This window comes from Ambystoma mexicanum, chromosome 3p, assembly GCF_040938575.1.
Source record: "Ambystoma mexicanum isolate Mex_15411 chromosome 3p, UKY_AmexF1_1, whole genome shotgun sequence".
NCBI classification, from domain to species: domain Eukaryota; kingdom Metazoa; phylum Chordata; class Amphibia; order Caudata; family Ambystomatidae; genus Ambystoma; species Ambystoma mexicanum.
The window spans coordinates 690,689,607-690,713,261 of NC_090925.1; the positions used below are offsets into that span (position 1 = coordinate 690,689,607).

A 23,655-nucleotide genomic window follows, 5' to 3' on the forward strand; every position below is an offset into this window, starting at 1 on the left:
CCGGCCTCATCTTCAAGATTTGCCAGTCTACGCATCTCCAGAGAGACACTGAGATCGCTCAGGGGTTTTTTGTGCCTTAGGGCTTTTTCCCCTTTCTCTGCGTTCCCGGGAGGGGGCCCCTGGTCACCTTTTTAGGCGACACAGTGGCTTCTTTCCGTGGCCGTCCATACCTGCACAAAAAAAAAGGAGCGATCAAGATGAACAGAAAAGAAGGGTTCTCGGAAGAAGGACGAAGGTGAGGAGTTAGGGGAGGGGGAAGATTCGGAGTCTACGTTCTCTGACGAAGATATCACAGTTCATGTTGACAGATCCTGAAACTGGTCAACTTCACCCAGTGGCATTTTGGTCCAGAAAGTTCTCGCCACCCGAATTAAACTATGCGGTTACCGATAAAGAGTTATTAGCCATCAAAACCGCCTTTAAGGCTTGGCGACACTATCTTCTCGGTGCCAGGCATACCATTACTGTAATCACCGATCACCGGAACTTGCAGTATCTGAAAACAGCCAAAGCCCAATTATCGCGCCAACTTCGATGGGCATTGTTCTTTGCCGAATTCGATTTTGTGATTACTTATCGACCAGGCTGTAAAAATGGCAAGGCAGATGCCTTATCCCAAATAGGAATGGAAGCAGCATATGCGAACCCGGAACCGGTGCCTATAATTCTGAACAAAGAATTCTTGGCATAACTACCTTACAGACACTAGAAGAAATCTATTTAAAAATCCAACAACTCTTCAATCCAGCAGCCCTGCAGGACTGGGTAAAGAAAGGCCCGGATTACTCAGTCATCAATGACCTACACTACTATCAAGGACGACTATTTCTACCACACAAGGAATTACAGGAACTTGTCATCTCCAATTATCATGATACAATACTGGAAGGTCACCCAGGTATCGCAAAAACTGAAGCTAAAATTAAGAGACAATTCTGGTGGCCAACCTTGCGAAAATATATAAAGTCATTTGTGATGTCTTGCAGCATTTGCGCCCAAAACAAGAGTCAGAAGAAAAAACCAGCTGGCCTTTTACAACCTTTGGATATTCCACCTACACCATGGCACACCTTATCTTTAGACTTTATTACTGATCTACCTCCATGTAATGGATTTAACACCATTCTAGTTATCGTGGATCTTTTTTCCAAGATGGTCCACTTTATTCCTTTGAAGGAATTACCTTCTGCTTCAGTTCTGGCCAAGGAGTTCCTCGAAAACATTGTTCGAATACACAGGTTTCCTTCTGTATTGATCTCTGACAGAGGTAGTCAATTCATTTCACATTTTTGGAAGAAATGTTGCCAATTGGCGCAAATCGACGTAAGGTTATCAACCAGTCACCATCCCCAGACCGATGGTCAGACGGAGAGGACCAACCAGACCCTTGAACAGTACCTTTGTTGCATGCTTCACCAGACCGAAAGTAATTGGAAAGATATTTTATGGATTTCCGAATATGCATACAATAACTCTGTACATTCAGGAAGCGGACAAAGCCCCTTTTATACCATATATGGACACCACCCTCGAACCTCAGAACTCGATTCGCCTCAGCACTTAGAAATGCCTGCAGTTAGTCATTTACATTCTACTATTACACAAGCCTTCAAGGAAGCGACAGAACATTTGAAGCAAGCAAAAGAGAAATACAAGAAAAATGCTGATCTACATAGAAGTGAAACTCCACAGTACCAAATTGGAGATCAGGTTTGGCTAGCTACAAAACACATACCTTTGAAAGGAACTCAGACTTTTAATCCTAGATATTTGGGACCTTACACCATTAAGGCCATTATCAACCCGGTGGCCGTCAAACTGGAATTACCCTCCAATATGCAAATCCATCCTACCTTTCATGTTTCATTTTTAAAGCCAGTTCAACCAGGAACAAGATTAACCAAACCACCAGATCCTATCTTGGTAGATGGAGAACCTGAATTCGAGGTGAAAAACAAGGTGGTTAAATTAAAACTTTTTTACTTAATCGATTGGAAAGGTTATGGGCCACAGGAAAGGTCATGGGAGCCTAGTGACCACGTTCATGCACCACGATTAGTGAAGAGATTCCATCGGGACTTCCCAGACAAACCAGGACCAAGGGAAGGAACGACTTTAGGAGGGGCCTTGAGGGGGAGTGCTGTCATGATGCATACCCCCGGGCATCCAGACCACGTCCATCAGCCCCGGGAGCAGGCATCATGTCACCTTGAGAAAACCCAGCAATCCCTGCTAGGGGCTGTCTGGGTTCAGTCCTGGCGCCTATGGCGCCAGGCTCATTCATATGGGACATCAGTCCTGGCGCCATAGGCTCCAGGCTCATAGGTGCACACTTACCTGAAGCAGACCATGCTGCAAGAAGATCCAAGCCCATGTGAGGCCTGGAAGGGACTACTTTACCTTAGGGACTATTTTGTTACTCGGATGTGATCAGGGAGGAATACCTACCTGGGACTACTTTGGAGGCCATTTAAACCACGCCCGAAGAGCAGCACACGCTTCGCGTTATTCTGCATCCAGCAGCATAACGTTCACCGTGCCAGCAGCAGCATCCAGCCTTCTGCCACGCCCGCCTCGAACCTGGAGCACCTAGAAAGAAGGAAAGAAGCAAAGGTTAGAACAAGAGTATTACCTGATTTCTTACCTCATTCCGGATTCATCGCATCTTCAAACCAGAGGAAAGACTTTGTTTTAAAAGCGTCGATTGCCAGCAGCAGCGCCGCGCCATACTCACCGTTCCACGCAACATCTCTTCGATCCGGCGCGGTCTCCATCTTTACATCACCGAATCCCGGCACCTAAGGGGGACAAGAAACAACAAGGTGAGCAGAGAGAACAGACAGAGACAATTTCTTTAGCTGCCATATGCTTACCTGATTTTACCGCTGGAGGTATAATTCATCAGCACGCCACATCATCTTTTGCCGCACCTGTAAGATAAGGAGAAAGAAGCAAGTTTAACCCTTGGCATCATTTACCGGACAGTGTTGGGTAACACAGACTTTTACCGGAGCGCTTTCAGCTGTCAATCTTCTTATTGGGTCAAAGCTGCAAGATAAAAGAGGAATTGGACAGGTGTGAATTCCAGACATTTTGAACTCTTACGAACTATATACTTACGGCTCTTCGCCAGGACCTTTTGGAGTCAGGATTCGTCTACAACTCTTCCAATATCTTCAGGCCAGTGAAGTAACTGGTCATCAACGCGCCCCTGTGTGCTTCGCAGGATGGAGGGCTCATCCTTCAAGAATATAAGGTGAGATTGCTGAGAGGGCGCTTCAAAGGTGATTAGAGGGGAGGACAGTGGGGGTGCTATCACTTGAATCCACAAGTGGCTAAATCCATCTCTCCACTTGTAGGAGAATATTTCTACGGGTCAAGCTGACAAGATTAGGAGGGCTGATCCAGTCAGTCATCGCTGCACTACGCATCACGTGGGTGGAGGCCGCAGCAGTCCGGGTCCGACCGACGCCCCTGTGGGAGCCAGGTGAGCGTAACACCACCCCCCTCCTCGCACTACCTTACCCTCAAACCTATCCCAATAGCACTTGCCCTCCAGGCCTCACCTAGCACTTGCCCCCCCCCAGCACTTACCCAGCTTCTACCGCCCCTCCCCTCTTGAAGCCCCCTGACCCTCCCCTTGCCTGCCCCCCTACACCCCCAACCCCTGCACTTCCGGTTATTGTACTTGCACAATCTGAATGTCACAAGACCTAATAGGACCATTTATTGTTGATTATCCTCCTCTGTTCCCTTCCCCCCTTAGTCTTGTGGCTCCTGGAAACACTTTCTACTTTATAGGCGCCATACAAATGCTCAAACAAATAAAATCCAAAATAGAGTTTGCAGGTTCTTAGGGAACTTCAAGCTGTTTTACTCTTATATTTGTGTTCTGTGTATTCCATATGGAGGACTACTGGACCCATTTGTTGCCACATGAATTTTGCATGAATGCAGAAGAGCAGATTTGGCATTCTTTCATAGGTCTCAGGTTGCGTGTAGGAGAAAGCATTGGGTCAATTCTCTAAGCTAGTGGCATCATTTGTGCAAAACACTCTGTGAGTCAAGCACATTCACTTATAACTAAACTTTTGTTTATTGCAGTGCCCATGGAGTTAACTATGCATTGGTGTAATGTGTACTTGACCTTCCTGGAATAGAACTAGCCACGCTAGATGGTTAAAATTTCAGCAATCCTGTACAATTGCTATTACAATAGTGCAGGCAGGATAGCACAAATGCCTGGACACTTGACTTCATGGCGAAAGCAAACACTGGATTTTTGCAGCATTGTGAAGTTGGAGGCATATGCTCTTAGTCAAAGCATTGCAAGAGAAACAAAGTGTAGAGTGGTGCCAAAGGTAGCCCCTGGCTTTATGGATGGTGTTTCAAGAGAACCTAGTGTAGCATGCAGTAAAAGGGGGAATTTTGCTTCGAGCAGCAGGATTTTACTTGTTGTACTGATGGATCATAGATTATTCTCCCTTATCTATTGCTGTGTCATAGAGAGGTAGGATGATATGCCCTGTATTGGATCTGTGGATTGATTTATTATCCCCATAACAAGCTAAGGTTGTTACAGCAGGGGCAAAATCACCAGTCAACCATGTTTCAGTAACACAGGATAATTCCACAGATGTGATCATGCACCTACGAGGTGCATTTATTTAATCAACATGCATTTAACTTAAACATTTAATGGAGGAAGTGGAATATTTTGCATGGGAAAAAGGATTGCATGCTGTAAGGGGATTCTCCAGGCAAAGAAGAATGTGCTGTGGATCCTTACAAAGACTTATGGGATGCCGAAAGTTAGAGAACATACAAAACTCAAAAGGTAAAAAGTTATAATAAAGTAGATGCACCACCACCTGCCTGCAGCAGTCCCTGCTGCTGTCAGCACACTTCACACACGTTTGTAGGGATCTAAGAAAAGGGATCAGCAGCCTGGCTCCAAACCGGGTAGTAGAACAAGCTATAATATATCACTGAAGCTACATGGGCAACAACATCAGATGCAAACAGGGAAAAGGGACCAGTGCTAGAGAGCCGTCGGTGAGTGCTGCACACCCTAAAGACCACAAAGTGGTTAGAACGTTATATAGTTTGCTATTATGATATATAACTTAAAATATTACAAACACTTAAAGCACAACATTTAAATGATTGCAACATAGAACGATTTAGCAGGACAAAGGTAGTGCACACAAAAACATGCTGATGGAAAGGCCAGATCTGCTCCGTTCCAACACAAACAATGATCCAGGAGACAGTCCGAATGTAGGAAGCCAGCAGAAGCAAAGTTCTGCTCTGATCTTAGAGAGAAAAAACTGGTCAAATACAATAAGACAACCAGAAATTGGGGGGCTCGAGTTATTGTCAACTTGAAGCTGTTCAAGAAGCCACCTATTAATTGCATATCTGCAAAGAACAATCTTTAACCAACAGGCAGAGACAAACCTTACACCCTGAGAGATTAGCTCTTGTGCACCCTATAATGGAACCAGTGTGTCAGAATCTCTGACACCAAGCTATCTGTCAGCTGATCCCATAATCACAGTGCATGGCTATCTCGTAACATAAAAGACAGATCACCCTGCAACAATTAAGCAACCACCCAAAATGCAATGGCATCTCTCACACCATGTGACATATCATCTTGAACCCGTTAGCGTATAACCCAAAAAGTGAAAGCAACACTCCTACCATAAGAAAGAGGTCAACTACACTGTACCCATTAACATACTAACTTCTGCCCAAAGAGACAAATTACTCTACACCTGCTGATACACTAACTAGAAAAGGGTGGCATTTCTCCTACCATAAAGAAGTGGTCAACCACCCTGTATCCATTAACATAGTAAGCAGCAATAGAGGTATTCTTTCGTACTTTAAGACACAGATCAACCAACATCTGTTAACATACTAGCCATTGTGTGATGGCCTTTTTTTATACCGAAAGAGTGATGCCCAAACACACTATAATGAGGACATGAAGACATCACATATTTAAGGAGAGTGCATCAGAACATGAGAACATCAAGCATCCTTTAATGTGACCCAACACATCTTATTTGAAAAGGGACATCATTTATTGGTTAATGACTCCGAACTATTAGGAGATGGCATCTATATCACCTCAGAAAGATACCTGTTGCAGCACCCATGAATTCATGAGCAGTGCGAGGCCAGCATATATGAGGGCCTAACCAACCTTATGAATATAGGCTATACCAACACTCAGCACAGGGCACTTGCTTACTGCTCCCTATCGGCCACTTTTTTGCAGGCAACCAACCAGCTCAGCAGCCTGATTTGGATTTTATAGGTAAAGAGTGACAGGAGTGTTTTATGTCATTGGGCCATGTTTGGTTAGACTCACCTGGACGAGTCCTGCATAGGCTCCCCGTCGATGTCATCCTCATTGACGGCACTTCCATCAGGCGTCTCTTCCACACACTGAGACTGAAATATGCAGAGAAAGTGGATTAGGAAAACAAAGTGACTCTTGCTAAGAGAGCACCCCGATAAGAGACACAAAGCAAGAAAAGCCCAAAACAAATAACTACGAATGAGCAGAATGGGAGCATAAACTGGCAGCTGATTACAGGCAGAGAAGGAAGGTGGTTAGTTTACACGGATAGTTTTCAGCAAAGTTCCAATATCAATAGATTAAAAAAACACATCTTAATTTATGGTTTTACTCCCTTGTACTGAATGGTTTCTCAAAAACAAAAAGATTTTATTTCGTTACAAAAGATGAATTTCAAAAACGAAACAGTTATACATGAAAGTATTAAACGACAGAGGGCAAGGTTCAGTGCATCCCATCCTAGAGACTATTTACTCCGTAGAAACCTTTGAGTAGAAGAGCTACCCAGGTATGCCGCCTATACAACTTAGTGTTGGAGGATGTTTGCAGACTTCAGGCTTCTCAGGAACGGAGGCATTGGTGGCAGGTGAATCTTGTCTCAACAAACGAGCACACAGAGGGCCCAAACCATCTAGGGTGTTCTCCCTTGAAGAAAAGGTCTTCAATAATGTGTCAAAATTTTACATTTTCTAACATAAATTTAAGACAAAGTGGGTAGAAAATGCCATATAATTGATAATAATCTGTACTGCGGGGATAATGCCAAGTCTCCTCACCAACAGTCATCAGGAGCATTTTGCAACAAATCTGCACGGCACTGTAAACACCTTCCAGCTAGCTGTGACAAATATATATGGCAGAACAGTAAAGTGTCGAAGACCAGCCGTTGACCACCCTCTTTGCTCTTCGCCTATAAGCCTTTGCTTTTGCCTTCCTAGCTAATGCACCTGTGAGTACCCTTAACTTGCTAATTAGTGTGCTGTCGCTACACTCTGCGGTACTCTCACCTATAATGCATTCACTCCTGCTGCTCCTCCTACTACTCACCTCTCCCTATGCTTTCTCCAATCACGCTACTTCTTCCTTTCTTTCCGAACCCTATCCTTAAACTCGTGTCTCAAAAACTCCCAATACTCCATCTCTCTTGCACCTCCTACTTCAAATAAATAAAGCTGATGAGCAAACTACACATCCCCTTACACCTATCCATCTCACCTCTCTTCCTCCGAGACGCAACTTTTCAACTCTTCCTTGCTGCATTCGCACACAGGGAAGACCACTCAGCCAATCAGGTGGCTGCAAACACAGGCGATTACACCCAAGACCCTTCCCTGGGTGCTGCCATCTTGAATGTGGGGAGACAACAGGGAACATCTCCCAGTTGCCTCCCCACGCACCCAACCCGCTCCAAGACATCCTGCACCCTTCCCCACCGCTCACCCTACTCTCCCCACTTACCTGCTGGACTAGGCTTTGTTTTCTAGTCCTGGCGCTCCTTCCTGCCCGCCGCCGCAACAGAAGAAGAAAAGTGACTAAGTCTGTTTTCGATTTATTATGGTGGTGGCAATTCTTTTTTTACAGGCGTTTGGGCTCACACAATACACATGGAGACCATCTCCCTTTAAATTTAGAAAACAACTATTCACCCCGGACAACCCCAGGGTGAGAATAGCAGTCACGACCACTTACTGTGGCTCTACTCTTTATATAACCTACTAACCCACACCAGAGGTAACTCTTTGGATCTCTTATTGATCTCCTGCTCTCTCTCAGTTGCTAATACTACCATCAAATCATCCCTATCTGATCACTCCATTGTTTCCACCACCATCTCCTTTCCACCCTCTGACCTTTCCGCACCACTTAGCTCACCTATTACTAAAATTAAATGTAAATCTTCTGCCATTCCTCACAACAGTTTTTCCTGTCCATCTTCGTGCCTGACGCCTCTTACACTAGAACTGCCTTCTCCTGCTTCCAATCTCTGCAGCATGACTCATTTGTTTCTCTCTTCCCACTGCTACCTTTCACCTCCAAGTCTCAGCATCCTCAACCATGAGTCACCCCAGTCATACGCTATCTCAGCATAGACAGGAGTTGGCTGCTGCGTAAATGTTGCCGTACCCAATCGCATGATAACCTGCAACTCTACCTCTCTGCACTGAAAAGTCCTCCCTTGATAGAGTGGAAAGGGAATCCTACTTCACCCTCATCGACCCTCGCTCAAACCATGCTCGCCGGTTACGGGGCACTCAACTCACTCCGCCTAAACCTATGACCATCAACTCCACTCTCTCACCTATGACATAGCTGAATACTTTGCTGCAAACATTTCCAGAATTAGACTCCCTCCTTGATCTTCCTCACACTCCCTCCTCCTACATTTTTTCCTATTCTACCAACATCCTCCGCCTCCATCTCCCATTTTAATCACACTGGTCCTATCTCTGCTGATGACGGCTAACCCCTCTTAAGCCCCATCAGACCCTCTTGCTCCTCAGATAGTCGTGTATATAGCCCCCCCTTTAGTGGCCTCTTACCTCACTGAACTCTTGAACTTGTCCTTCTACTCCATCTGCCTTCCCTGATTTTCAAAACGCCCACGGTCACCCCTCTACTAAAAACAACAAACACAAGCTGCTGATGGGAACTCTGTGTAAATATTATTAGGCACTTTAATATTTTTATATTTTAAAATGGCTTTTGTCTATTTTTCTAGTAATGTAGCTGCTTAAGTAGGTTAATAGTGTAAATAGTGTCTCCTGATCCCCCCCTTTTTGTATAAAACTGTTAAAAAGTGCTGGTGCACTTGGAGAAGGGAACAAATTAAATACCCTCTAAAGAGACCATACACCAGCATTTGTTGTCTGCCATTCCTTCTGTGTGCCAAGTTATTAAAACCCAGTGGTTTTTTCCTTAGGAGTTTAGGGGGAATCTGAACCTAACCTTTGCCCTTTCATCCCATGTCCACTTCCTACAGAGATGCACCAGGAGGATTCAGGACCCAGGTAAGCGGGGGTTGCTGGAGACAGCTACGAGGCGGGTTACATTTAAAGAAGTTACATAAAGTATTGTCGTGCCTGCCTACACCAGTCTCCCAAAATGTGCGTGGTAACCATCACACCGTTACACAAAACGATACTGTACATATGGACTGGAGATGCTTCAGCCCCAGCCATCTCCAGTGTATGCGCATAAACTGTACAGGGAGTCAAAGCCATAAACGAGGCAGGCCGGGGTAGGCCTATGCCTCCTTTCATTTAAGGACATTTTATCTCTCATAGTAGTGAATGAAAGGAGGCGGTGTCGGGCCCAGGGTTCCAGCAAAGTAACGGCGGTGAACTGATGCTCATTCGGTTTACTGTCGCTCCCTATGCCATGTCTTTTTCGTTAATGCAGCATGGTTTCTCAGAGCTTGTAAGCTGCTGGAAGGCAGCATGTTATATTGGGCTTACATGCCGCCTTCTAGCAGCTTCCAAGCGCTGAGAGACAATGCTGCAAACAGTTTTCTTAGTGATGTGCAATGTGGACACTACGACAGCGCCAGTAGAAGATCTCAATGGTTTAATGCACCCACTCTGGGCATCTGTGAAGAGCCTATAGTCCACAGACACACGGTTCAAGGGCTGACTCATCCGTTCATCATTCAGTGTTGGGCCTGAAATGTACAAAAATATTTGGGGTGAAAAATGACGCCAAAAATGTACAAATGTTGGGATTGATTTTGCTGTGTTTGGCTGAAACAAACAGGTGTCATGTTTCTGAATTTAATTTTCTGAAGCCGGTCAAGTGGCACAGCGAGTAGAGCGCTCGCTTTGACATCTGTGCAGAGCCTGCTGACGCAGGTTCGAATCCCGGCGGGGCCAAACTCAGCCTTTCATCCTTCCGAGGTCGCTAAATGAGCACCACACACCGTGGGTAATAATAAGCAGCGCTCAGATACCTGAGGGTTAGTAGCGCTATATAAATGCTAAATTATTATTACTAAGGCGCACACAAGTTTAGCAGAAATTGACTAACATGAAGGTCACAAACAGTCCCAGTATTCTCATGTCAATTGTCATCGGACACGCAGACCCTCTGCATATGTGTTAGATACAAATATTCACTGAATTCATGCCCTTAGGCAAAGTTCATGTTCCTGAATAAAGAGGTTTAGTTCTGGCTAGCAAAGCGAACAGGTTACATCCTATGATGGCATTGTGAATTTGGGGCCAAAGAATTGTAGAGGCACACTTTATAAACCCCTTTGGGTTGAGTGCATGCTACAGCAGTGTGTTTGCAATCTCTAGGAAAAAGCCACAGATTTGAGGGGAATATGAAGAGGTGAAAAGGTGTTGGAAATAAAATGTTCCTATGAGTTCCTTTCCTCCTTTTATGCTTGAAGTGCCTCCACCAGACAGAGCAGTCCTATTCCAAGACAGCCATCTTGAATGTCAACAGCATGAGGTGCCAGATTTGAAGAACTGGTGTGGCAGCATTACAAAGGAATGGGTGTCAACATTGCACTGACTTCGCCTGTAGTGGCATAAATACTGACTCTCGTCCTGTGCGCGCCCTACCACCATGTATTCTGAGTGCATGTAATGGCAGTCTCCAATGGCATGTGGCACCTGAAAATTGAGCTTTTTAAAACCTTTATCTGTAAAGGATTTAAAAACTTGACATTTATTTTTCCTCATGGGTTAAGTACAACTTGCACCTCTCACACAATCATTCCTTCTCAGTTTTTGTCCAGACTGAGGCTGAATGTTTCCCCCAATTCTAGTTGGCGGCTGTCCCCATAGCAGCCCTGTGTGAGTGCTGGTGCCTTGGCAAACTGAGGGTTTGCGTCACTACTCAAGGATCACCCCCCTACTGCCTCCTTTAATTCAAGAATTCAACTGCAGCACAGAGAGGAAAGTTAAATAAGGAGGGGTATATGCAGATGATTCCCAGAGGAAGCAAGCACCATCTTAAGGGAGACCCAGTCACAACTGTGCTACAGGCAAGGCCAAAAAAAGACCGCTCCGCTGACAGGAATCGAGGACTGCCTGGAGATCTGTTCCAAGGCATCAATCACAAAAGGCAATATGCAAACTAAAACCTAACCTCACCTGCGTGTGCCTCCTTGAGACAAGGTTCTCAGCACGAGCATTTTGTTGCATCATTGCGCCCCGACTTCATTGCATTTTTCTGAAACTGACTACTTTGGCATGTCTGTATTTTTTCAGACACTCCGAGCTCTCTGAAGCACAGGGAGAATCACTGTGTAGACAGTGTGTTGCACTCCGATTAAAATAATTTGCAGCTGGGCAATGTGTTGCACTTTGGGGATAGACAATATATTGCACTTAAAAGGATTATTAGGGGTAGACAATGTGTTGCACTTAGTTGGATTTGGGGGTGGCCAATGCGTTGTACTTCGAAGGATTATTGGGGTTGGGAAATGTGTTACACTTAGATGGATTTTGGGGATAGGCAATGTATTGCATTTAGGATTATTGGGTGTGGGCAATGTATTGCATTTAGATGATTTATAAGTATAGCCAAGATACTGACCGCTCTATGAAATCCATGCGGGTATCTAACGTGTTGCACTTAGAGGATTTGAGTGGTTGGCCAAGATGATGCACCTGGAACAAATTCATATGGGTGACCTGGGTGTGGTTGTCGGAAAATTGTGGGGGTAGCCATTGAATTCCACAGACTGCAGCATGCAACAGTCTCCACATAGCACTTGAAAGGTTGTGGAGCTGACCAGGGTGCTTCACCTAGTCGATTCAATGAGTAGCAAATTTACTGATTCTAGGCGATTGTAGAACATGCCTATTACATGGAATGCAGGTGTTGGCAGAATGCAGATCTATGGTCATTTTGGGTTTAGAATGTAGCCACTTTATGATAGCTGGATGCATGCAGAATGATGCCATCTTAATTTATCTACACAGATGTTTAGAATCTTGCCGAATGTACCATTATATTTTTTCTCTCGCACCCCACGTTTGTGGAATTAGCCAAAGGTGCGGCCACACTCACGCACGCATCCGCTTTTGCGCACAAATCGAACAACACATCGCACAACACTTCTACCAGAAGAATGCAGCTACCTTTCACTGCAACAATTCGAACTGTAGCTAGAAACATAAGCAACTATGCTTTTGCACACTGTAAGGAACACATGGTGGCAACAGGAAAAAACAGATAAGTGATCACAGTTCAAGGGTGCTTTTTAAACTATATGCAGGTTGGACAAACGCCTAATCTAAACCTAAATCTAAAATGGGAGCAAGCGTCGACCATCAAATGAAAAGTAAGGCAGTCCGTGTGGCGTTGTGAAAATAAACAGGGCCTATACTAAGAAACCTATTGCCAAACCTTACAACTAATACAAAAAGGGTGTGGGATAGTTTTCAAGAAAAGACAGTAGTGTTCTCAAATAATATGTCAGGATGCAACAGCCTGGGACTCCCTTCTCCACGTTTTGAGCACAGGGTAAGCAGAGTTCTTGAAGCACAGCACACTCTCGTGCTTCTCCAGAACGAGACACCAATTCCACTTGCAGCTGTCAGGACCTTCGATGGTCAAGTCTCATTTCTCATGAAAGTCTCTTGCCTTCAAGGGCCCGACATACTCAATAACAAAACAAACACAAAGTTCCTTTTCGCATATTCTTTGGGTGATGTATTCATCCCTAGGTCCCCCTCTTCCGGGCGCTGACCTTTCAAAAATCGTACCTCACAAATCTTAATGTCTTTTTAAACAGTACCACTGGACATCCCTGGGCCGGGTTCACACTTGTCAACACACTGTTTCTTGGGACTTTAGACTTGCCCCCTTTTCGTCAGCATCCCTCTTCTTGGTCACTCTTGCTAACTTCACATTCACTTATACTTTCAATGTTCATGGGATTCACTACCTTTACTTTCTTTATAGTTCTTTGGTCAAAGGCTTTTGACTGTACAGGGATTTTGCTTGACCTCCTGTAGGACCACTTTGACCTATCTTGGTGGCTCTCCTACAGCCTTCTGGTATCTGTAGTTTCAATCAGACGGGGCTTGACCAGGGTTTCTCGGAGAGGCACTCATGTGGTACCAGTCCCCTTTTGCAGCTGGTCTACCCTTCACATTACAGTTCTTTTAAACTTCGCCACTTTGCGACTTTCATTCTCCAGCGCTCGGTTCTTATCGGCTCTCCCCTCGACTCACCGGCTAGGATGAACTGCTTGGCGTTGTTCTTTACTGGCCAGTACTACGGAAGCAGGAGTCTCCCTCGCTCCAGTTTATCGGCGTCGATCCACTCCATGTACCATTGATATCAGTTGCAGCACACTTGGGCTATTGTCCACAGTCTTACATTTTTTTCAGCAGAGGGTTGCAGGGTTTTGTCGAAAAAAGGGCAAGGTTGTGTCTTTCCTCGCCAGCCTCTCGATATTTGCTGCCTTTCTTCTCCTCTTGAACTGCCGGGTCTGGAGATGTCTTGTTGTGCGGTTTGCCTTGCTCGTACTGTGCGCTCTTGCTCCACATTTTATCACTATGGGGAAGGGAAAGGGCCGTCAGGTGTGTGTGATTCTGATCAATTGCCTGACCCATATATTGGGATATGTCAGGTAAACAGCTCTGATGTTAGTCTGTTCGGTGGTGTGCCATGCGAAAGTGTTCATGTCGGAAAAGAGAGGGGGTCAGTGGTTTTGAATGTCCTACGTGGTAGTATGGGGAAAGGTGTTGAAAGAAGGGTGATACCGCATCTCACCCGTCGGGTGTCCCACTCCCACTCCCCGAGGACCCCCCCCATCCAAGTGGTCCTCCCTCACTGGTCCACCCCCAGGAACTGGATCCAATAGTGATGGCCGTGTCCTGGCCACCTGGATGACAGATCCCGGGGACTAGCTAGGGAGACACCTTCAGGTTTCTCACAACACCCCCTCCAATTTATTTCTGCAGTATACCTCTTTCCACCCCATCCACATGCCATTTAGAAGTGGGGGAACTGGCCACCCCTCATACTCTTTAAAGGCCATTATGCACACACCCATAATAGCACCTTCCAATTGCCCATACTTTGGTATTCAGTCCCTCTGAGGGCGTTCATCCTACAGCGCATTGGGACCATACCTATGGTGAAAAACGCTTTACAAATGATTAAACAAATGAATGAATGAATATAAAATACCCAACAGTCAAAAGTGTGGTTGCCTGGAAGGAGGAAGACAGATTTGCGCTGCTGTGTAAGGGGGTGTGAGATGTCAATTAAATGAGCTTCAAAAAAACTGAAGAGTGATGAATGGAAGGCTTTGAATGAATGCAATCATTGGCATTAGTCTTGGCAAACATCTATGTCAACGTCATGTTTCTTCTGCCTGCTGTGCCATTACAGGAGGGGAAAACCCATCTGCAAATCTGGATTGGTCCAACCCCAAAAAGGGACAGTCCCGCTGTTAAGAATTCCTATTTCTGGGGATTATAGGGCCTCTTGATGTTAGGTTCCTTTAACTTTTTGCTTTTTTCCTTATATTTTTCTGGATCGCCGACTTCTTTTTGGTAACTAGAGAGACTTCTGCTGAAAGTTTCCCTGCCATTACGACCCTTTTTATCTTAAATAAGGTATATGGTATTGGGTCGCCATTGAGGTGCCCAGTCCAAGGGGTGCCTTTCAGATACCCCATTTTTGCACTAGGGTAATTATATAAGCCTACATTGGTTTGAGGGAGTAGGTTGGTGGCAGTTGTACTTTAGTTTAGTTTCACTAGTGGTGCAAACCACATTACCACACTGGTACCCCAATGTACCCGTTTGATCCCATTGGGGCACCAATGCATTTTAAAGCATTTTATTTGCCCTCATGATGTATCCCGACAGTAGTTCTAAACATATTTGATATTTTATAATGAATTTTGTATATTAAAGGATTGCTGTATGACTTCAAGTCAAATAAAGCACTGATTAATTGAAAGTCCTGCTCTCAGCCATTTTGTATTTTAGGACGCCCTTTGTTGAGGAAAACTTCTAAGAAGAAATGCAATAGCCGTTCTGTGCACTTGGGCTCTTTGCAAGCCCAAATGACAGCCTACATATTGATTTAAACTTGTTTAGGCGGCAACTGTAGGCTCATGGGTTCCCCCTCTGACTTCCTGGTTAGGTAGTCTAAGCTGAGGGGCAGCCCTGTGTGGTTAGTAATCTGGCCCTTTTCTACCAAGACTCCTCTGTTGATTGGTAGGCTGACCTTTGGTTGTCCCCTTTTTGTACCAGTACTTAAGCCCCTGCCTGGTTGCTGCTTCATTCTGCTACTTGAAAGAAACAGGTCTGTCAATCTGCTCAAAGAGCTTTCTTGCGAACCCCAAGGTTTTAACCAGTACCTGCCCATACTGACTGGGTATAGTGGTTTGGGTTTTCTGCTCATGGAGGTCCAGACAGGACATCCTGAATCCTCTGGCTGCCTCATCTCCACTGCTGGGTAGTGCCTTCCATGCTGGAACCATTTTCTGGACCGTTACTCCTGCATCCCACCGTTTAAAGCCAGGATCTTCTACTTGCTGTGGGTCACTGCCGTCACCTGGAAGGGTGCTGAGACACCAACACCCCACCTAATCTGCTGCTTGGACCTCTGTAGGAGCATCAAGCCGTTAACCCAGTCCTGTGATCATTTTCTACTGAGCTGCCACTCTTCTTTGTCCACTCAGCTACCGGGAGCCATCTTCACATGCTCCCTCATCTTCTCAGAATCTTCCTCACCAGGTTCTTCATTTCAGGTTTGAAGGTTGACATCATGGAAATGCTGTTTGTTGCTTTCCTTGTTTGTGATGGACACCATTGGCTCCTGGCTCAACCCCCTAGGCACCATATCCTGTTAACCACATATAGGAAGGAAGCTTTTATTTATCCTAGTTGTTTCACCATGTTGGAGCCAATTCCACTGTAACAGCAAGTGGCAGTACTTAACTCTGGGTCCTGGGGTGGGTGAACATTAAGGATACTCACCCTAAAAGGTCCCTCTGGTCCAGAGTCATGATTCTCTGATGGCAAGTCTCAACCGTATTTCCCATTGACTTACATTGGGGGTCCTCCTGTTCTGCTGCATCTTCCACTGAGGTTTGCATGTTCCTTCTCCACCAAGGCATGTCTTCATTGGGGTCCCCTCCTGGCCCTCCCTTGGTTTGTTTGCCACTGAAGCCACATCTCTGGCATAAAATAGACTTAGTTGTATTTTTTACATTAAAGCGGAAAGCGGATGGCCCATTGGCTGTGTTTTATGAACCTTCATACCTGTCCTGTAACTCTCCTAGAGTGGCTCTGGGGTACTTACCTACCTCTGAGAATATGTCCTGTACCCACTAAAGGTTCAGGGCGCTCTAGACCAAGAACTAGAATGTTAAAACTTATCTTCGATTTTTTATGTATTTTATTCATGCTCCCCATTTCTCTCCTTGTAAATGTATTATTACACTGTAGCTAATTTTGGCGACTCTGAACATTTTTCATTGAAGTGCAAAGGTAACAATTTTTAAAATTTCAATTCTTGGGAGTCCTATGTATATGGTTCAAAAATGTATCTTAGGCTCTATCACTATGTTTAATTACCAAGTGTGAATTTATATCGTTTTTAGGTTTCTGTGGAGGGTGTATGTGGGCATTGGGGATTTTAGGCTCTTTTCCCACTGGTTAAAATATTCTGGTTCCCTTTTCCTCCCGCCCCTTGCCCATAAGTGTCAGGTCTCAACCCCTGGTCTAGTGCTTACCATATAAAACAAGGGTGCGTTGTGCCTTTAGACCACTGTACGTAATTGTGCAAGACCTTGGGGGATTGTACATGCTTTGATATGTTATGTGGTTCCCTTCTTCCCACCTCCGCTCTCTGATCATTTATGTTGGGAGACTATCTGAGATAGTGGGCCCACATACAGAGATGGGTCCTTTTAGAAATGCACTGTTTTTATAGTGTAATATGTATTTCTTAATACTGTATATTATGTGTTTAGTATTTGACATGATAGACTTCTATATTTGTAACAGAATAAAAGTATATATTTTTCAAGACCTCAGTATGGTGCATTTTCTATGGGTAAGTGGGTGGGCCAATTGTATCTTTATGTCAGCCTGCTATCCATTGCTGTGCGTTAAGCCTTGTCGCTTTGTCTAGGTTACTTACCTTTACAAGAGGTTTCACTTCCCTTTCTCGTCAGGTGTGTTAGGCCCCCACTAAGGTCAGTGGTTGTAAATCCCTCAACCAAGGGTTGTACATAATCTTAACACCAGCCGAAACTACTAGGTCACATCGTTTCTGCACAAGACCACAAGCAATCCCATACATATTTTAGCATCATCATCAAGCTTCTGCTTTAAACTATAGGCACAGCAAGCGTAGGATTCACATTGAGTGACAAACTTTTGCAGAACTGAAGAGCGATGAATGGAAGCCTTTGGATGAATCGTAACCACTGGCATTGATGAATCATAAACACTTGCATTGCTCTGTGTGGGCAACCATCACACCATGTATTTTCTGCCTGCTCCACGACCACAGGAGGGGAAAAACCATTACGAAAAACCTGAAGGTGTCTCACTCACTAGTCCCCAGGATCTGTCATCCAGGTGGCCGGGACACGGCCATCACTATTGGATCCAGTTCCTGGGGGTGGACCAGTGCAGTAGGATCACCTGGATGAGGGGTCTTCGGGGAGTGGAAGTGGGACACCAAAGGGTGAAACGTAGTATCCCCTTCCTTAGAACACCTTTTCCCCATCCTGCCCAGTAGGATATTTAGAAACTTTAACCGCCGCCCACTTTTCCAACACAAACACTTTCTCACACCGTGAGCGCCAATGGACTAATATCAGAGCCGTTTACCTGACATGTCCCAACACAAGGGTCAGGCAGAGTCAGGCATTTGCCGGCAACTACACACACCCGACTGCCCTTTCCCTTCTGTATAGGGATAAAAGGCGGAGCACAAAAGCACACTTTGAGCAAGGTTGAACACACAAGGAAGCAGCTATTCCAGGACGGCAGTTCAAATGGAGGTGAAAGGCGGCGAGACCTGAAAGGAGGTCAAGGAAGGAGTTGCCCTTGCCCTTTTCAATCCAGACCCACAAAGCCTCCGACAAAAGAAAAACATACGACCGGGAATCGCAGGTGGCAAGTGGTGTGACGGATGTCAGCAGTACAAGGAACCTTCCCGCACTGATAGCCAGGGTGGGGAACAGCGGTTGCCATTGTGGTATTGTCCGTGACTCCAGTGGCAAAAGAAACGCTAACGAGTTTAGCACAGCCAGTGAAATGGAAGAACCTGATAGTGAGCCAGACTGTGCTAGGCTCAGGGTTGCAGTGGCAACATTCAGAAGATATAAAGGTCTTTTATGAACGAACTTGGTACCAGAGGCAGAGCGGTCTGGCGCCACGTGGGCACTCATTCTCTGGCGGGTATCCCTCTCCTGAACAAAGACTCTGTTGATCGAAAAAGGGTATTGAAACTACAAAATACCAAAGGGCCATAGGGAAAGCCGAAGTAAGATGTCAAGGTGGTCAAGCAAGGGTCAAGCCAAATTCCTTGTACAATTGAAAGTCCTTGACATGTTGCAGAAGTTTTGACAATTGTGAATTTTGTGAATAAATACGCCCTTGCCATAGGATAACAAAGTGACCTAGCGTGACCCGATCACCCTTCGAAAGTCTTTGTTTAAAATTGACAAGGGCTGTGGAAGGTGTAAGCCCAGATGAGAAGGACCAAACTAAAAGATGGTTGTTTAAAAAGACATTGCGACTTTTGAATATTACAAATAAGGAAATTGTGAATGAAACGCGATAGTGAACCCGACGGACGTCAATAGAAAAGTTGTGAAGAAGCTAAGTGAACAACACTATATCAGGACTGTCAAGTTTATCACCTTCTAATACTGATTCCCCTTCGCTCTCACTTGAAGAGGAGGCTGGGTTAGTCTGATTGGACTCCTCCGTGGTGGTGGTCTTCAAGCATCGCAAAGGGTTTCCCTTCTTTTCGAAGAGGTAGGGTCAGTCCATAGAGGACACAAGACTTCCCTATGGTACAGGAGGGAAGAATGGTGTTGCCTCAGGAAACAGGGAAAAAGCAAAAAAGGCATTAAAAAACCCAGAAGATGTTGTTCTCAGATGATATTAGTCCAGACTGTGTGATTGCTCAAATCCAAGGTAAAGTGCAGCAGTAGACAGTGCAGATTTGATAAGTAAACAATGTAACTATGCAGCGGATAAGGAGAAGGGATGCAGCAGATAAGGAGGAGGGATGCAGGCTGGGAGGAAACTGCAGAGATAGACAGGCAGGCAGAAATTGAAGCAGCAAAGGAGTAAGAGCATAGCAGGAAGGGGAGGATAAACAGGAGGCAGTATAGCAGGGAGAAAATGCTGCCGCCGAAGTAGTAACGGCTAAGAGCAAAGGAAGGCACAGAATGCGTGGAGGAAAGTACTCACGGGCGTTGAAACCAATGCAAAGTTTCAATGCGAGGAGTGGGCGGACACTCAAGAATAAATAATGGATGGCCAGGAAGGAAGAAAAAGACTAGACCGGCCATCACATTCGGGAGCGAACGTGATGGAAGAATCTATGGTGGCCCTTCCATCGTCCCATACTCGCCATCCAGAAGTATTCATGACACATTGTGACAAGCGTTAACCCGACTGAGGGATGTCCACAGTGAATGGTTGGTCTGAGCCCGATTGAGGGAGGCTAACGAGTGAGAGGAGGATCGGAGTCCAGCTAAAGGGGATCCAAGGGTGATTTTAAGATTAACAGAAGGAATTGTTTTGATTTGTTGATTTTGCATATCAGGCCCTCTGAAGCAAGAGACTTTGCATGAGAAAAGACTTGGGCACAGAAGGCCCTGATATAGAGAAAAGGAACTGTAAACTCATGCCAGAGAAGCCCAGGAGTGTGCTGTGCTCAAGAGCCCCACCTTGTCCCGTGTTAAAAACGTGGGGAAGGGAGGACCCCGGCCATAAAATCCTCACTTATAATTTTGTGAACACTTTTCTTTTCTTGTGAAAGATTATGCCACACTATTTTGTAGCATGGCAGTAAGGATTGGCAATAGGTTTGTTTTAGTATAAGCCCTTTTTATTTGACTAGACTCTACTAGGATGGTATTAATAATAATAATAATAATAATAATAATAATAATTATATTATTATTATTTGATGGACGTAGCTTGCTCCCATCTTAGATTTAGGTTTAGATTAGGCATTTATCTCACCCATTTTTACACTTTAATAAACACCCTTGAATTGTGATCACTTGTGTCTGTCTTGCTTTTATACCATGCCTTCTTTACATCATCTGCAAATAGATCACAAGGAACCCCAGACACATTTCGGCATAATCAGCTCACTGCAAATTTGTATTAGAAGTAGAGCAAGCTCAGGGCACAAATCTGTGCATGTCCATCACTCCAGGTGACTGGCGTTTGTATTTCTGAAGAGTGATGGATGAAACGTTCTGAAATAGTTAAAACCACTGTGCTGCTTCGGACAAGCCATAAACCATTGTTTTTCAGCCTGCTGTTCCATTAAAGAAGATACAAACTATACGCACATTAATCTCGGTCCCTTCCGCAAAAGGGGCAGTCCAGCCTCAACTGTTCAGTCACATTCCTTATGCAGGCAATCCCAGATATGTTTCGGCCTCATTAGGCATCATGGTGAGTCCCATGATTGTTGTGCACAGCACCCTAAGCAGAGATAAACTTCACAGAGGACACCAAATGAGACCAAAACATGTCTGGGGTTGCTTGTGGTCTCATGTAGAGGGGACATGGCCTACAAGCTAGGGCTTGACTGCCCCTTTTGGGGTAGAATTTTGCCTACTTTGTGGATGGTATCCCCCTTCTGTTACAGCAAAGCAGGTTGAAAAAACTTGGTTTGGACAGCTGCCCAGAGAGTTGCCAGTTGTTAAGATTGATTAAAAGATTAAAAAGAAGGCATCCATCACTTTTCTGTTTTATGACAATTAAATGAACACCATTGAGTTGTGTTCTACTAACACCTGTAATTTACAGCAACACAACACTATTTCTCTTGTATGGGGAAGGGTGTGCACTGAAGGACATTTTAACTTTTAAATGCTTGCCTATGGAATACACTTTACAAATGAATCACTTCTTTAGCAGTAGCGACATGGGGAGCACCAGCATGCATACATATGTCAATGTGATGCAGCCAGGAAGAATGCAACATACTGCCTGCAAAGCCCCGAACGCACCGGGCACGGACCGAGACACATTTTAAATATTGGTCAAAACAAGTCACATTAGTTGTATTACTGAAGACAAGGCCGGCCCAGTTACATGGTGGGGGGCACTGGGCGCTGTTGCGCTCAAGGAAGATGGCCACCTGATTCCTGAGCTCCACAGCCCGGCACCGCTTTCTCACAACCGGTTTAAAAGTGCTGATACCGCCTTAAAATTGCTGCAAGCCCTAGACGAGAGCACAGAACCCTCATCTGCTGCCCAGAGACTGCTGCGACACATCGCTCCTTCACTACCCCTGAGACGGCCTGGTGAGGCTTTGTCCCCACCTCTGTGGGAACTGACACTGCCCACAATATCCGCTGTGTACTGATTGAGGGGCCGGCAGCCCTGACCAAGGACTTCTGGGATCAGCTTCCGGACGTATCATCATCTCGGAGAATCCCACTCCAGCACCCCACCTACAGTGCGCATCTCCCTGCTCGCTCTCCCGGGCCGGAACAGAGAGGGAGCGCCTTGATCCGGAGACCCACATCTGACATCACAGAAGAGCCGGTGAGTCCCGAGTACCAAGGCTACTATCAGCTATCACAGAGGATCCCCTCCCGACACCCTATCTGTGGCACGCTCTCCCCTGCTCACTTCCCTGGTGGCCGGACCAGAGTGGGAACACCTGGGCTCTGTGTCCACGCTACCCAACACCTACCACCGCAAGAGGCCCCGGTAAACCCCCCAGCACTGTGCCTGCACTCCGACCTGCATCAGGGTAGGCTGCTCCAAGCCCCTGCAGCAACTCAGCCAGCAGCCAGCCTGTTGTGTAGCTGTCCCTACGACTTTGAATCCCTGTTAATCTCCTCAAGCATAGTGCGGCCGTCTCTCCCCGGAAACACTTCGGAATCAGGCCTTGAAGGTGGTCGGCCTCCAACCCAACCCGACTCCCGTGCCCCTTTCTTTTCAGCCTGACACACTGCTAACTGCGTCCACCCGAGCGGCCTGCCCTGACACTCAGCCGAGAGGTTCCATCAGGCCCCCTCCTCGCCAGAGATACATGTCGCACCAGCCTTAATCAGGCGACCCCTTCACCCTGATCACAACAGTAAAGGGTCCTGAAGGGTAAACTTGGTGCCTTCCTGGTGCCCCCACAGACCCCCCAAACGGTTCCAGGGGCCAAACCACTGGACTCTCACTAAGGGTGCCCCAGCTCGTGGGGCGTGGCTTGGCAGACATGGACTGGGCTGCTTTCCCTGTGAGCTCCTTGATCCGAAAGCCGATCCGGATATGCGCACGCAGTTTGAATACTAATTCCAGCACGAAAAGATGACCAGAACAATAGGAACACATGGGGACTCAAACGTATGTTCCAGTAAGCAGATTGAAGCAGTACAACAAAAGTTATGTAACTTTGTTGCCTCCGACGGATGCTGCAGAGTTTGCAACAAAATGGCGGCAGCCTCAGAACAAAGGAGCTCTTTGATGTGAGGACCGCGAAGGCTGCGAGCGCCGCCGAGGAAAGAGGAGCCGGCGTGTCCTTGCGAGTGTGGCCGATAGCGGAGCAGCAGGAAGCATACCCGGCGGGGACGTTGGAGGTGCAGCGTAGCAGAGCCGTCCGTACTGGAGCGCCAAAGGGACTGCTGGTGCATGGGACTGGCCTAGGGGCGCCGGAGAAGGTGGCAGGGACTTCCCCATGAGAAGCGCCGGACAAATGCGCTGCGGAAGACTGGCAATCCAACAACGAGGGCAGGAAACCCCCATAAAATGAGACCTCTGCGATCCCAAGCGGAGCTGAAGGACCACCAGCAGCTTGGAACAACGAGCGAACACAACGGTATGAACGCAGCGGATGCGCAAATGTAACAAAAAGACGCACAGTGTGGATACTAGATGGAACCTTGATTGACCGCAATGCAAAGCGGGAATCACTGAAACGGAGCCACCGCCACTAATAATGGTCACTAAATAAAGACAAGACACGGAAGAGGCAGACATAGCCCTGATACAGTAGATGGAATACAACTCATTGCTGCAGCATCTACCCCAGGACCCAATGTGAAGAGTGCGGTGAAACTGGAAAGTGGACCATGGTGAACAGATACT

At 46.0% G+C, this 23,655-nt stretch overlaps 1 protein-coding gene across 2 annotated transcripts in view; it reads right to left on the minus strand.

Moving 5' to 3' along the window:
* Nucleotides 1-23,655, minus strand: part of UIMC1 (ubiquitin interaction motif containing 1) — an 814,141-nt gene that overhangs the window by 316,339 nt on the left and 474,147 nt on the right. For both annotated transcript variants that reach the window (XM_069651488.1, XM_069651487.1), the window contains one exon: nt 6,383-6,465. In XM_069651488.1, the coding sequence (XP_069507589.1) occupies nt 6,383-6,465 (83 nt within the window). The remainder of the gene's footprint in view (nt 1-6,382; nt 6,466-23,655) is intronic.